This window comes from Orycteropus afer, unplaced genomic scaffold (assembly GCF_000298275.1).
Source record: "Orycteropus afer afer isolate SDZICR_OR568_19922 unplaced genomic scaffold, OryAfe1.0 scaffold00059, whole genome shotgun sequence".
NCBI classification, from domain to species: Eukaryota; Metazoa; Chordata; class Mammalia; order Tubulidentata; family Orycteropodidae; genus Orycteropus; species Orycteropus afer.
In genome coordinates, this window is record NW_006921646.1 from 8,360,455 (window position 1) to 8,376,636 (window position 16,182).

The 16,182-nt window shown below is 39.0% G+C and overlaps 1 protein-coding gene across 1 annotated transcript in view; it reads left to right on the forward strand.

Moving 5' to 3' along the window:
* The window catches only part of DNAH8 (dynein axonemal heavy chain 8), a 423,841-nt gene that overhangs the window by 99,373 nt on the left and 308,286 nt on the right, over positions 1-16,182 (forward strand). Inside the window, exons 24-25 of the mRNA XM_007939462.1 lie at positions 4,206-4,281; positions 6,077-6,272. Of these exons, the coding sequence (XP_007937653.1) occupies positions 4,206-4,281; positions 6,077-6,272 (272 nt within the window). The remainder of the gene's footprint in view (positions 1-4,205; positions 4,282-6,076; positions 6,273-16,182) is intronic.

Consider the following 16,182-nt stretch of genomic DNA (forward strand, 5'->3'; position numbering starts at 1 on the left):
AAAAGACTTCATCTCACATACTTTAGACATATTGTCAGGAGGGACCAGCCCCTGGAGAAGGACATCACACTCCATGAAGGAGAGTGTCAGTAAAAATCAATAAGATGCTCAATGAGATGGATTGACACAGTGGTGCAACAATAGGCTCAAACATAGCAATGATTGTGAGGATGGTGTATGACCGGGCAAAGTTTCATTCTGACTCTGGGGTCATTTGAACCTAGGGTCACTGTGAGTCAGAACCAATTCAGTGGCACCTATTAAGGTCTTCTAGTACTGCTCTAACAGAAAATACCACAAATGGATGGCCTTAAAAAAATAGGGATTTTATTCTCTTACAGTTTAGGAGGCTAGAAGTCCAAGTTCAAAGTGCCAGATCTAGGGGCTGGGTGAAAAACCCTCAACCTTGGGCTTTAGCTCTTCCCCTTGCTCCTGGCCCACAGAAGCTGGAGGCTTCTCTTAACTCAAGCAGCTGCTTGCTGCTGAGGCTGACAAACCCAAGATCCACAAATAAAATGGCACAGTTCCAAGATTACCAAACAACATGGCAAGCCACTAGTTCAAGTCCACAGACAGTTCCAAGATCTACAGGAAACATTGAAAGCTGCTGAATGAAGAGTTGTCTACATGTAGGGTTCAAGCATGCCAAAAAGGTCTGAGACCTTTCTCAGAGCTGTTTTCTTATATACTGGAAGTAGATCACATCCGTAAGGCAGCCACACAGCTGCTCCAGTGGATTCCACCATGGAGTTGATTAGCAGTCTCATCATGGGGAATAACTACATCCAGCTTGCCCAATCACTCAAACCAGGCCCAGCCAAGTTGACACACAACTTAAGTACCATAGCACCTAACAACAACATGCTTCTTCAAAAATTGCTTAAAGTTCTGTTGTTGTTGTTATGTGCCATTGAGTCGGATCTGACTCATAGCAACCCCTCTTGGGTTTCTGTGGTGGTATCACTACGGAAGTGGATTGCTCAACCTTCCTTCCTAGGAGTGGCTGGTGAGTTTGAACCGCCAGCCTTCTGGTTAGCAGTCAAATGCCTTAGGCACTATGCCACCAGAGCTTCTTTAATTACTGTATCTCTATAGATCCACTCTCTTCATGTGTATGCTGAGTGCCTCAGTTTCCTCATTTGCAAAATATAAATAGTAATTGCAAGATCTGCCTCACAGAGTTACTATGAGGACTAAATATGTTAGTTCATGGAAAGGGCTTTGAACAGTGACTAATACGTATTAAGCATTCAATAAATGTTACCTACCGTGTCTCTTATCTTTTCTTTAAGTAAGTACTATCTTTTTATATTTTGTATCTGATGGTTTAGAGCATTTCCTAAGCTGATTCTTTGGTTTACTGAATGACTTGGTATTTGTCTACTGCCTCTACTAGTTCAGCTGTGTATTTTTACTTCATAAAACTGTTAATTACTCTCAGATTAAAAATAATAATAATAAATAAAAGTGGCCATAGAGTCAACTCTGATTCATGGCAATCACATACGTGCTAGAGTAGAACCGTATTCCATAGGATTTTCAATGGCAAAATTGTTGAGAGTTGATCATCAAGCCTTTTTCCCTAGGCACCTCTTGGTGGACTCAAACCTCCAACCTTTTGTTTAGTAGCCAAGTGTGTTAAGTGTTGTAAAAATGGCAGCTTGGCACCAGAGGGCCTCTAACTTCAGGAGGTGGGGAGGATGATCACTGACAACATCAGCCCAAGGCTGATTTCCATGAGATGGAGGTCCGACAAACCTCAACTCTCCAACCTTTTTTTTTTTTTTAAACCAATTCTGACACCAGCCCTCACAAGGCACTCTCTGCTTCTCTGTTAGATTTGTTTATTTATTACAGTGGCCACACAGAACTCCTAGTTCATATTCACAATTACGGGATTTATTAGGAAAGGAACAGGTTACAGTTCAGGATCAACATCAACTTGGAGGTAACAGGAACAACTCAAGATACAGTTCTTAGATCAAGACAGCTTCTTCTCGGTTGCTGCTGCCAGGCCCTGCGTTCTTGGCCTCTCCTCCTGCTCAGGCCTGGCCTCTGCCATACTTGGGCAAGTATTACAAAGCTCTTTAGCTTCATTGATTGATAAGTGCCCATAGGCACCCCCCTCCACCCGCAAGCCTCCTGCTCAAGAGCAAAAGCGCTCAGCCCTCTTGCTTTGTTAGCATGCCCACTGGAGCTGCCTTGCTCCATCGGCCAAAAAGCCCACAGTGTAGTTTCACACCAGTCCTCTGGTTCTCCTGCTGCGGTCTCTCTCCCGTTGGTCCTTGCCTTACTTGCCACCACTTCTTGCTGTCTTGCACTGGCTCTGGTGTTTTAGCTTTGTCTCCTGGGTCTAGGAGTTTACCAGCACAGAGACCCTGGGTCCAAAGAATGTACTGTACTCTTGGCTCTTCTTGATGATAGTGAAGTCTCCTCCTGCTCTCTGGATTTGGCTTTTTTTAAACCTAGGGGGATGGCAAAACTGGCCAATCCCCTACAAGAGTTCTCTATGCTTTATTTGCATGGTCTCACCCCTGCAAGTGTTCCATGCACCTTATTTTCATCATTAGCATGTTGTCCTCTTGGTGAGCCTCAAGCACCTTATTTGCATAGTCTCAACCAATCATTTTGTGAAAGTTGCCGACCATGACTAGAAGGGCCATATAAAGTAATTCACTGCCCTGCAACTTTTGTACCACCTAAGGACTTCTCATTCTCATATTGCTCCATTTTCATTAGAATTTGTATTTGTTTTATTGGTGCATCTTGAATTTCATAGTAAAACTATGAAGTAGAAGCTTTTTTTTGTGTATTTGTTTGTTTTATTGCTTGCTTTTAGTTCAAAGAGTCCTTACAATAATATGTTTAGCTGGAAACCCTTTTGGGGCTTCACTTTTGAATTGCAAACTCTCTGTTTCTTGTGACTTTTTTTCCCCTGTCTACTTGTACTTAAAAATGGAGGTATAGTTTTTCAATAATTATAACACTTCTTGCATTCCCAGGGGAAAAGAGAATGGAAAGTTGGAATTTATTATAATTTTGTCTGAGATGGGGGATGGAAGTCAAGGCAGAGGGAGATAGCCAATCCAATTTGCATCTGTGGTGTGCATCTTTCATTCCCTGCAGTTGTATGTGTGGTGTGTGTATCTGTGCTTCTGTCTGTACACCAGTGATAGTGTTCAAAAAAGCAGATTTTGAAACATTTTGACCAGAAAACTCTTGTTTAGTGTCTATCTATATCTATACACACCCACATATATATACACACATATATATACAAATAAAATTATATTAAACAATATACTTTTGTTGATGATTTCAATCCTGTATTTGATACAAGGTTGGGAACAAAGAATACCTTTAGTAAAAACATTGTTACATAACTATTACTGAGAGATCCAAAACCCATTGCCATCAAGTTGATTCTGACTCATAGCCACCCCCACTGGGTTTCCAAGGCTGTAAGTCTTTAGGGAAGTAGATTGCCCCATTTTCCTCCTGTGGAGCAGCTGGTAGGTTTGAACCACTGACTTTCTGGTTAGTAGCCAAATGTCTTACCCACTACACCACCAGAGCACCTTTTGTTGTTGTTGTTGTTATGTGTTGTTGAGTTGTCTCCGACTCATAGCAACTCCTTCTTGGGTTTCTGAGGCAGTATCACTATGGAAGTAGATGGTCCAGTCTTCCTTCTGAGCAGTGGCTGGTGGGTGTGAACCGCCAAACTTGTAGTTAGCAGTTAAGTGCCTCAAGCACTATGGCACCAGAGCTCCTTTACTGAGAGAGTAAAAAAAAACAAAAAACAACTCACTACCATCAAGTCATTTACCAGCGATAGCGACCCTCCTTGGGTTTCCGAGGCAGTATCTCTATGGAAGTAGATTGCTCAATCTTCCTTCTGAGGAGTGGCTGGTAGGTGTGAACCACCAGCCTTCTGGTTAGCAGTCAGATGCCTTAGATACTATACCACCAGAGCTCCCTAACATGAAAATGCCAGAAAATGTATTTGAGTGTAATATTTTATTTCTAAGACTATTAAATATACTGTCTTCTTAGTTCTCTGAATTTTATGGTTCCATTATAAATAATATTTTTTCATGTATTTTGATATTTTATGAAATGGTCTTTATTTTTAGGATTGTAGCATAAAAAGTTATGTAAGACACTTTAAGATAAGGTTCATAGGTTAAATGTCCATCTTATTATAGCCCTTATGGACGAAAGCGGTCAGAAGATATTATTTCATTTATAAAAGCTGAAGTGCATCTTGCAATTCCTAATGTGGTAAGTATTATTAAATATTCAAGCTAATACAATGATATCTTGGTAATGTATTCAAGAAGTACTAAAAGCGTTAGAACTGTACTGTCATTTAGAGTAACCCCTTGTTATATTTTTAACTTCATTTCAGTCTTTAACAAAAATTCAAAATGTTGCCATTTATATCTATTATAAAAGAAAAAAATCACTTCTGGATCGCTCATGGTGAAGGTTGGCATAAGAATTGAATCAAGTGTCTATTCTTCCACCAGTTAGCAAGCATCCTACAAATCTTCTTGTTCTTTTCTTAATTCAGACATTATCTAAATAAAACCATCTCAGAGCCCCAAATTCCTACCCAACTAAACACACAACAGTGGGGTAAGAATAGGAAGACAGAAGTTGCCTATGTTCTGAACATCATGGATCCCCTGCATCTTCCTGTGGCACGTCTCTTCACCACTACCCCAGCTGCTTATTGGCACCTGTAACTCTAAGCCATACAGGGTGACTGAGGTGCTTTCTGGAATGGACCAAGGGAGGGTAAGACCAGGCAAGAACGATTAATCTATGACTCATCTACAACCACATCGACACTGTTTAGCCTCCCAGAGGATAGTTTCTTAGCTTATTTGGCATATTTCAGAGAACTGGGGTTAGCATCTTGGTAGTATAGTTTGTTCTGTTGTTTTGCACCATGGACATCCAGCACATAGTCCACAATTTTCTGCTACATCCAACCACCCTCACAGGGGAGAGATGACAAGTACTGAGTTTGACCTTTCTACTTGTGGGAATTGATGGAAAGGGAAAACTTCAGAATAGGTATCTTAATTACCTAGTCCTGCTATAACAGAAACACAAGTGGGTGACTTTAAAGAAAAGAAATTTATCTTCTCATAGTTGAGGAAGCTAGAAGTCCAAATTCAGTATGTTGCTCTAGGAGGAGTATCCTTCCTTGTTGGTAGCCTTGTGAGTTCCTTGGCACTCCTTGCTGTTCCTTGGTGTTTCTTGGCATCTCTCTTACCCTTTGTGTGTGTGTGTGTCTATTCCATTCTTTTTATAACTCAGAAGTAATTATATTTAAGACCCACCCTACTCCGGTATTACCTTATTAACATTAAAAAAAAAAAAAAAAAAACCCAAACTCACCATCATCCAGTCATTGCTGACTCAGCAACCCCCATTGGGTTTCTGAGGCTGTAAATCTTTATGGAAGTAGATTGCCCCATCTTCCTTCCATGGGACAGCTGGTAAGTTTGAACTGTTGACTTTCCAATTAGCAGTCACGTGCCTTAAACATAACAAAGGAAAATCCTTATTTCCAAACACAGTACCAAAACAAACAAACAAACAAATAAATAAAACACAGAAAACCAAACCCGGTGCTGTTAAGATGATTCCAACTCATAGTAACCCTTTAGGACAGAGTAGAACTGTCCCATAGAGTTTACAAGGCTTGGTGGAACCAGACTGCCACATCTTCCTCTTATGGAGTTGGTATGTTTGAACTGTAGGCCTTTTGGCTAGCAGCTGAATGCTTAAACCACTGCACCACCAGAAGTCCATGGTGCCACCAGTGCTTCTTATTGCAGGTACAGAGGTTAAGATTTCAATGCATATTTTGGAGAGTGGGCACAGTTCAATCCATAACAGAAGAGAAAGTCTGCAGCCCACTCTCTAACCTTCCTCTCCTCAAAGTGGTGTTCCACTAGGCCAGATGAGGCTCTCCTCACTCAGTAGGAGGTGGGATGGCAAGAATCAGAGAAGTGGGTTGTATGTGCTGACCGTACTATGAACTTGTTTCTTTTTTCCACAGGTAATGGTTCCTAGTTTGGATGACATTCAGCAGGCCATTAACCGTATGATCCAGTTAACCCTGGAGGTCAGCAGAGGAGTAGCTCACTGGGGACAACAGCAGGTCCGTCATATGAAGTCTGCAATTGTCAGTCCCACCCGTACCACTACTGACGTGACTCATCCAAGCACAGGAAAACAGATCAAGAGGGATGACAGTAAGAATGTTAAATATCAGATGAATAGAATCATAGAATCATAATGACTAGTAAATGGTCTTTACAGTTCTTCCCTTGACAGCATATAGATTTTAAAAGCTATTTTTATGTGTTTACTTGTTAAAATTTGCATTTGAACAAAAAATTAATGTTATCCATCTTCTGTCTTAAATATATAATCTTTTCAGCTCTTGGTCATAGGTGCACAAGAATTTTAATGCTATTCCATCATCATCTTAAATTAAAAATTAAATAAGCCTTAGTACTAATTCTCCTTTTAGCATGCATTTGGTCTAATAAACTTAGTTTGCTAGAAGATGATGGTTATAATATTTAGGTCATATGTTCCTTCTACACAAAGTCTACAAAGCTATTTCCTTAAGTAGGAATATGATACTGACCCAAAATTCTATGGGCATCTTTGGACACTTTGCTATATAGAAGTCAAATGTCCTGCTGGAAACACTGCCTGCACTAGTAACCTGGAAAATATAAATTAAAAACAAGAAGATATCATGTAACCTCACATGAGCAGATGGGCCAGATGATATGTTGCACCAATACTGTTCTCTCTCAGCTCATGTGTATGTCTCATGGAGTGTTCTGACAACCGGCTACTGGAGGATGAAAAATCTCAGGGCTGCCATCTGTAAAATGTACAAACTTCTATTGCTGTTCACTCAGTTGATTCCCAAAGGCTTTCCAGTAGCCAAAGGGTTAGGGAGAGAGAGAACCAATACCTTTGCGTCTGGCAAGGGATTGACAGGAGAGACCACCTACTCCTATTTTTGTGTAAGATCTAACATCAAAGCTTGATATTATGTGCTGCCCTGATATCTGGTATAATCAGGAGAACTTCAAATGGCCTAACCACAACTTTTGTTCCTCACTGTGCAACTGTGCATAAGGTCCACTAGCCAAATGACCCTCCTTACCAAGCACAGCAGGTATAGTTACTACTTATTTTTAAGTAGCAGGCTTCAGTTCCCTGACAGCCCATGGACTTATACAAACAAACCAATAATATCCTTCCATGGGAACCTACGGGGGGAGTGTCAGGGACCACAAACCAACCTTAATGATATGGATAAAGTAAATCTTTCGGGACCTCTGTGTGCTGATGTGGCATGACTCAAATTGAGGAGAAACAGCTGCAAGCATCCACTAATAATCAGAAAATGGAATGTACATAGTATGAATCTAGGAAAATTGCAAGTTGTCAAAAATGAAATGGAATGCATAAAGATTGATATCCTAGGTATTAGTGAGCTGAAATGGACTGGTTTTGGCCATTTTGAATCAGACAACCATATGATCTACTATGCCAGGAATGACAATTTGAATGGTGTGGCATTCATCATCACAAAGGATGTTTCAAGATCTGTCTTGAAGTACAATGCTGTCAGTGATAGGACAATAGCCATATGCTTACAAGGAAGACCCATTAATACTACTGTTATTCAAATTTATACACCAACCACCAAAGCCAAAGATGAGGAAATTGAAGATTTTTATCAACTTCTGCAATCTGAAATTGACCAAACATGCAATCAAGATGTGTTAATTATTATTGGTGATTGGAATGCAAAAATTGGAAACAAAGAAGAATCATCAGTGGTTGGAAAATTTGGCCTTGATGACAGAAATAGCGCTGGAAATCGCATGATAGAATTTTGCAAGACCATTGACTTATTCATTGCAAATACCTTTTTTCAGCAACACAAACAATGGCTATACATGTGGACTTCTCCAGATGGAGTACACAGGAATCAGATTGACTATATCTGTGGCAAGAGGCAATGGAAAAGCAAATGGAAGAAATGACAAGATAAAAGAACAGAAGATTTCAAAGAGCAGCTTGAGCAGACAAAGCCAATTACTGTAACGAAATATGCAAAGACCTGGAGTTAGAAAACCAAAAGGGAAGAACATGCTCAGAATTTCTAAGTTGTAAGAACTGAGGAAAAAAATTTAAGCCTTGCATTGCAATATTGAAAGATTCTATGGGCAAAATATTGAATGATGCAGGAAGTATCAAAAGAAGATGGAAGGAATACAGAGTCACTGACCAAAAAGAACTAGTCAATGTTCATCCATTTCAGGAGGTGGCATATGATCAAGAACCAATGGTATTGAAAGAAGAAGTCAAAGCTGCACTGAAAGAATTGGAGAAGAACAAGGCACCAGGAATCGACGGACTACCCATTGAGATGTTTCAACAAACGGATGCCCCGCTGTAGGTACTCACTTGGCTATGCCAAGAGATTTGGAAGACAGCTACCTGGCCAACTGACTGGAAGAGATCCATATTTGTACCCATTCCAAAGAAAGGTGATCCCACAGAATGGGGAAATTATCGAACAATATCATTAATATTGCATGCAAGTAAAATCTTACTGAAGATAATTAAAAAACGGTTGCAGCAGTATATTGACAAGAGAACTTCCAGAAATGCCAGCTGGATTCAGAAGAGGACATGGAACAAGGTTTATCATTGCTGATGTCAGATGGATTATGGCCCAAAGCAAAGAATACCAGAAAGATGTTTTCTTGTGTTTTATTGACTATGCAAAAGCATTTGATTGTGTGGATCATAACAAATTGTGGATAACATTGAGAAGAATGGGAATTCCAGAACACTTGATTGTACTCATGAGGAACTGTACATAGACCAGGAGGCTGTTGTTTGAACAGAACAAGGGGACACTGCATGGTTTAACATAAAGAAGGGAGTGTGTCAGGGTTGTATACTTTCACCATACTTATTCAATCTGTATGCTGAGCAAATAATTTGAGAAGCTGGACTATATGAAGAAGAACATGGCATCAGGATTGGCAGGAGAATCATTAACAACCTGCCATATGCTGACAACACAACTTTGGTTGCTGAAAGTGAGGATGATTTGAAGCACTTACTGATGAAGATTGAAGACCACAGTCTACAGTACAGATTACATATCAATATAAAGAAAACAAAAATCCTCACAATGGGACCTAAAAGCAGCATCACGATAGGTGGAGAAAAGATTTAAGTTGTCAAAGACTTCACATTGCTTGGTTCTACAATTAATGCCAATGGAAGCAGCAGCCAGGACATCAGACGATGTATAGCACTGGGCAAATCAGTTGCAAAGGACCTCTTTCAAGTGCTGAAGAGCAAAGATGTCTCCTTGAGGACTAAGGTGTGCCTGACACAAACCATGGTATTTTCAATCACCTCATATGCATGTGAGAGCTGGACAGTGAATAAGGAAAACTGAAGAAGAGTTGATGCTTTTGAGTTGAGGTGTTGGTGAAGAATGCTGAAAATACTGTGGACTGCTAAAAGAACTAACAGGTCTGTCCTGGAGGAAGTGCAGCCAGAATGCTCCTTGGAGGCAAGAATGGCCAGAGTTCGTCTCACATACTTTGGTCATGTTGTCAGAAGGGACCATTCCCTAGAGAACGATGTCATGCTTGATAAGGTGGAGGGTCAACAAAAGAGGGAAAGGCCTTCAACAAGATGTATTGACATGGTGGCAGCAGTAATGGGCTCAAGTATAGTAAGGATCATGGAGATGACACAGGACTGAACGATGTTTTGTTGTACTGTGCATAGGGTCGCTATGAGTTGGAGATGACTTGATGGCACCTAACAACAACAATGGGAACCTAGGGGCACTCATCCTTTGGATACCATAAAGCCTGCCTCCCGCATCCTCTGTTTGCTCACTCTGTTCCTGAGTACAACTTCTGTGTAGCCCTGCTTGAAGTGGTGACCTTCTCCCCCTGGCTATGAGTACATGTGACTAATAATCTGTTGATGTCATCAGTCCAGTGTTGAGTATTGTGTGTTTGGTTGTGCCTATAGTCCTAAGGCAGGAATTCTTCCTTCCCAATGGGGTGAATAGCAGGTGATTAAAACACTGAGAACAAGTAAAGGGACTCAACTAATAATTTTAAAACTTCCTACAAAGGAAAGGTGAGGGCCAGATGGCTTCACTGGTGAATTCTAAAGTCTCATAAACTCTTCCAAAAAATAGAAGAGAAAGGGCTATTTCCCAACTCATTCCATAGGCCAGAATTACCTCGATATCAAAAGCAGGCAAAGGCATCACAAGAAAAGAAAACTACAGATCAATATTCCATATGAATACAGATGCAAATATTTTCAACAAAATACTAACAAACTGAATCCACAACATAAAAAAAGATTACATACCTTGACTGAGTTGTAATCTAACCAAGGAATGCAAGGTTGGTTAAATATCCAAAAATCAATTATGCAGTACATCATATTAGTGGAATAAAGAATATAAACAACATGGTAATTTCAATAAATATATGAAAGGAATTTGAAAAATACAATTTCCTCTCAAAAAATTAGAAATAGAAGTAAATTTCTTCAACCTGATAAAGGGGATCTTTCCTTCACCCCAAATGGTGAAAGACTGAATCCTTTCCTTCTAAGATCTGGAACAAGACAAAAGTGTTCATTCTCACTATTTCTACTCAACATTGTGTTGAAGGCTCTAGCCAGGTCAATTTGGCAAGAAAAATAAATAAGAAGTATCCAGATTAGAATGGAATAAGTAAAATTATATTTTCAAGTGACATGATCTTGTATATAGAAATTCTTAAAAATCTACAAAGAATTATTAGAACTGATAAATTCAGCAAATTTATAGAATACAAGATCAAAATACAAAAATTAGCTGTATTTCTGTGTACTAGAATGAGCAATCTAAAATGAAATTATGGACATATATTCTTTCATAGTAACATCAAAATGAATAAAATACTTAGCAATAAATTTTACAAGAAAAGCACAAAACTTGTACCCTGAAAACTACAAAACATCATTGAAAGAAATGAAGGAAGATCTAAATGGAATGATACTCCATGCTCATGGATCACGAGAATTATTAATATTGGTAAAATGTCAGTACTTCCAAAATTAATCTACAGACTCATCACAATTCCTCAAAATTCCAGCTGCCCTTTTTTTTTTTTTTTTGCAGATATTGATAAACTTATTCTAAAATTTATATGGAAAACCAGAGGACCCGTAATAGCCAAAACAATCTTGAAGTGGATGAAGAAATTTATAGACTCAAACTTCTAGATTTTAAAATTTATTTCAAAGTTACAGTAATCAAGGCAGTGTGGTACTGGCATAAGGATGTACATATAGATTAACAAAGTAGAATTCAGAGTCTAGAAATAAAGCCTTACATTTATAATCAATTGATTTTGAACAGGGATGCCAAGGCAATTTGTTGGTGAAAGGATAGTTCTTCAACAAAGAGTGCTGTGACAACTGGATTTCCACATGAAAAATAATAAATTTGGACCTCTCCCGGACACCGTGCAAAAAAATCAATTCAAAATGAATCAGAGATCTAAGTGTAAGAGATAAAACTATAAAATTCTTAGAAGAAAACATAGGAGCAAATCTTCATGACTCAGTCTTCATGACTCTGGACTAGGCAATGTTTCCTAGATATGACACCAAAAACAAGTGACAAAGGAAAAAAATAGATAAATTGGACTTCAAAATAAAATCTTTTGTCTTCAAAGAACATCATCAAGAAGTGGGGAGAAAAACGCACACACACAAAATGAACGAAAATATTTGCAAGTGTCTGATAAAGGACTTGTGTGCAGATATATAAAGACAAGTCTTGTATGTAACTCAAAAATGAAGAACAAATTACCCAATTCAAAAACAGGCAAATAATTTGATTAAACATTTCTCTAGACAAGATAACACAAATTACCAATGACCTCTTGAAAAGATACTCAATATCATTAGGCATTAGGGAATTTCAAACCAAAACCACAATGAGACAGTGCTATACACTGAATAAAAATAAACAAACAAAACAAAATAACAACAACAACAAAAAAGCCACTGCCATTGGGTCAATTCTGACTCATAGTGACCAATAGGACAGAGTAGAACTGCCCTATAGGGTTTCCAAGGCTGTAAATCATTACAGAAGCAGATTGCCTCATCTTTAATTAAAGGAGATAATTATAAGTGTTGGAGAGGATGTGGAGAATTTGGAACCCTCATATGTTTCTGGTGTGAATATGAAATGGAATAGCTGCTTTGGAAAATAGTTTGGCAGTTCTTCAAAAAGTTAAACATAGCCTTACTATGTAAGCCAACAATTGCACTCCTAGGTGTGTACATCCAAGAGAAATGAAAACATATATATATGTCCATTCAAAAACTTGTACCCTTATGCTCATAGCAGTATTATTCATAATAGCCAAAAAATGGAAAAGACCCAAGTGTCCACATCAGCAGATGCATGGATAAACAAAATGTGGTATATCCATGCAACAGTATATTATCTGGCCATAAAAATGAATGAGGTGCAGATATACATAACAACATGGATGAACCTTGAAAACATTATACTAAGTGACCCAGCTACCACAGCCAACCACTCAGGAAGGGATCAGTGCAGGAGATCCTAGATAGAGTGGGAGAACAATGTGGAATAAAACTTAAAATCATAAAGACCAAGTTTGCTGGTCTGATGGACCCTGGTGAGACCCCTGAGACTATGGCCCCCCTAGTTACCCTTCAGGTCTGGAACTGAACTCACTCCCGTGGCTTCCAGGCAAACAATAGACAGGCACATGGGGTGAACATTTACATCAGGAAGATACACTCCTTGGGGTGATGAATCCTGGGAGAACAGAAGGGCAATGTTTGCACAGGGACGATAGCTTAGGGAGTGGGAGTGCATGGGAGGGAAGGACACCGGGAAGAGGAACTACCAGGAAGAAGTGGGATCAGAGCTATTACATTATGGGGAATTGCAGTCACTGTCATGAAACAAAGTATATATGAACTGCTGTATGGAAAATGAATTTGCTCTGTAAACTTTCACCCAAATCACAATGAAAATTTAAAAAAATAAAGTAAAATAAATAAATGAAAAGAAAACATTGTGCTAAGTGAAAGAAGCCCATTACAAAGGAGTACATATATATTTCATGATTCCATTTATATGAAGTGTCCAGTAAAAGTAAATCTATAAAGACATAAAGTTGACTAGTGGTTATCAGGGACTATACAAAGGGAGAACAGAGAGTGACTGCTAATAGGTTTCTTACTGGCATGGTGTAAATGTTCCAAAATTAGACAGTGGTGATATTTGTGCAATTCTGTGATTATATTGTTGTTAGTTTACATTGAATGGATTCTGACTCATGGCAACCCCACGTGTACAGAGTAGATCTGTGCTCCATAGGGAGGCCTGTTTTCCAAGGTGCCTCTGGGTGGGTTTGAACCACCAACCTTCCAGCTAGTAGTTGAGTACTTAACCATTTGTGCCACCTAGGAATTCCCTGTGATAATACTAATCACATCAAATTATACACTAACATCAAAAAGGCATATGAAAGATATCTCAATAAAGGTGTTATATCAAAAGACAAAAAAGAAACCCAAAGGAAATATATAGCTAACAGTTAGAAATTGATAATTTTGGGAAAAGGATACATTAGAGTTATTCTCTGAACTTTTTTGTTTAAAATATTCTGTTATTCTGGAGGTCTTTAAAATGCAATAAGCAAACAAAATGACTACCCAGACCCACCCTAATTGAGAAGAGAACTAGGAGGTGTATTACTGGATTCCAGTTTGGTGTGCTAACACTTTAAGCTCATGTGTGTGGAGTGGAGACCAGGGCCAAGGATAGAAGGCCTGACAAATGGCCTAACCTTGTACTTTGTTGTTGTTGTTATATGCCATCAAATCTTCGCCTTTGACTCATAGGGACTTTATGTACAACAGAACAAAACACTGCCTGCCTGGTCCTGTGCCAGCCTCACTATCCCTACTGTACCTGAGCCCATCGCTGCAGCCACCGTGTCTATCCATCTCATTGAGGGCCTTCCCCTCTTTCCTTGACTGTCCACTTTACCGAGCATGGCATCCTTCTCCAGTGAATGGTCCTTTCTGACAACATGACCAAAGTAGGTGAGATGAAGTCTGGCCATTCTCGCTTCCAAGGAGCATTCCGGCTGCACTTCTTCCAGGACAGATCTGTTAGTCCTTTTAGCAGTCCACAATACTTTCAATATTCTTTGCCAGCACCACAACTCAAAAGCATCAACTCTTCTTCAGTCTTTCTTATTTACTGTCCGGCTGTCACATGCATATGAGGCGATTGAAAATACCATGGCTTGGGTTAGGTGCATCCTAAAGATACCTTTGCTCTTCAGCACTTGAAAGAGGTCTTTTGCAGCAGATTTGCCCAATGCAATACACCTTTTGATGTCTTGACTGCTGCTTCCATTGACGTTGATTGTAGAACCAAGTAATATGAAGTCTTTGACAACTTCAATCTTTTCTCCATCTATCGTGATGCTGGTTATTGGTCCAATTAGGAGGATTTTTTTTTTTTTTTTTACGTTGAGGTGTAATCCATAGTCTTTAATTTTCGTCAGTAAGTGCTCTAAGTCATCCTCACTTTCAGCAAGCAAAGTAGTGTCTGCATATTACAGGTTGTTAATGAGACTTCCTCCAATCCTGATGCCACATTCTTCTTCATATAGTCCAGCTTCTCAGATTATTTGCTCAGCATAGAAATTGAATAAGAATGGTGAAAGGATACAACCCTGACACACTCCCTTCCTGATTTTAAACCATGCACTATCCCCTTGTTGTGTTATAACAACAGTCTCCTGGTCTATATACAGGTTCCTCATGAGTAAAATGAAGTGTTCTGGAATTCCCATTCTTCTCAAAATTATAATAATAATCCACATAATCGAATGGCTTTGCATAGTCAATAAAACACAAGAAAACATCTTTCTGGTATTCTTTGCTTTGAGCCATGATCCATCTGACATCAGCAATGATAAACCTTGTTCCATGTCCTCTTCTGAATCCAGCTGACATTTCTGGAAGTTCTCTTGTCAATATACTGCTGCAACCGTTTTTTAATTATCTTCAGTAAGATTTTACTTGCATGCGATATTAGTGGTATTGTTTGATAATTTCCCCATTCTGTGGGATCACCTTTCTTTGGAATGGGTACAAATGTGGATCTCTTCCAGTCAGTTGGCCAGGTAGCTGTCTTTCAAATCTCTTGGCACAGGCAAGTGAGTGCCTTCAGTGGGGCATCTGTTTGTTGAAACATCTCAATGGGTATTCTGTCAATTCCCAAAGCCTTGTTTTTGTCAATTCCTTCAGTGCAGCTTTGACTTCTTCCTTCAATATTTTGTACTCTACCTGTACCATTTCTTCTGAGTTCTTACGTATTGTTTCCTTCCCAATCCTGTATTCAAACACTCCCTAGAACTCTGGGTTCTTGAATGTTTTCCTAAGCTGAACTTCTAAATTCCCTTAGAATTTGAATACAAATTATGTGGTTTTTGCATTGTGTTTTGCCATATGATAGGGCCTGAAGACAAAATGACTTCATACCCCTATTCTCCTTTACCATTCTGCCAGATACCATGGCTGGTCACTAGATAGAGTATTGTGTAGTCATTAAAATAATCATTATTTCTGCTGTAGTCTAAATCAAGAGGCATTGGTGACTTAGTGGTTAGAGCACTCATTTGCTAGCCAAAAGGCTGACAGTTTGTACTCACTAGCTACTCTGCAATAGGAAGATGTTTCAGTCTGCCCTGCCCTGCAGGGTAGGGTCCCTGTGAGTCGGAATTGACTCAACAGTAATTTTTTTTATTTTTTTCAGTCTGATTCCAGACTTTATGACATAATTTTATATGTTTTAAAAGCATAATCCAAAATTGCATATAAATTCTGATTAGGACTAAGTTAAGTGTGTGTATGTTCTGGAAGGAAAAATAGGAAAAAATAAAATAGTTTATGTGTTATAGGGTGATTTTTAAAGTTTTCTTTAATTTTTTCTTAGTTAAATTAAGCTCACACCTTGTA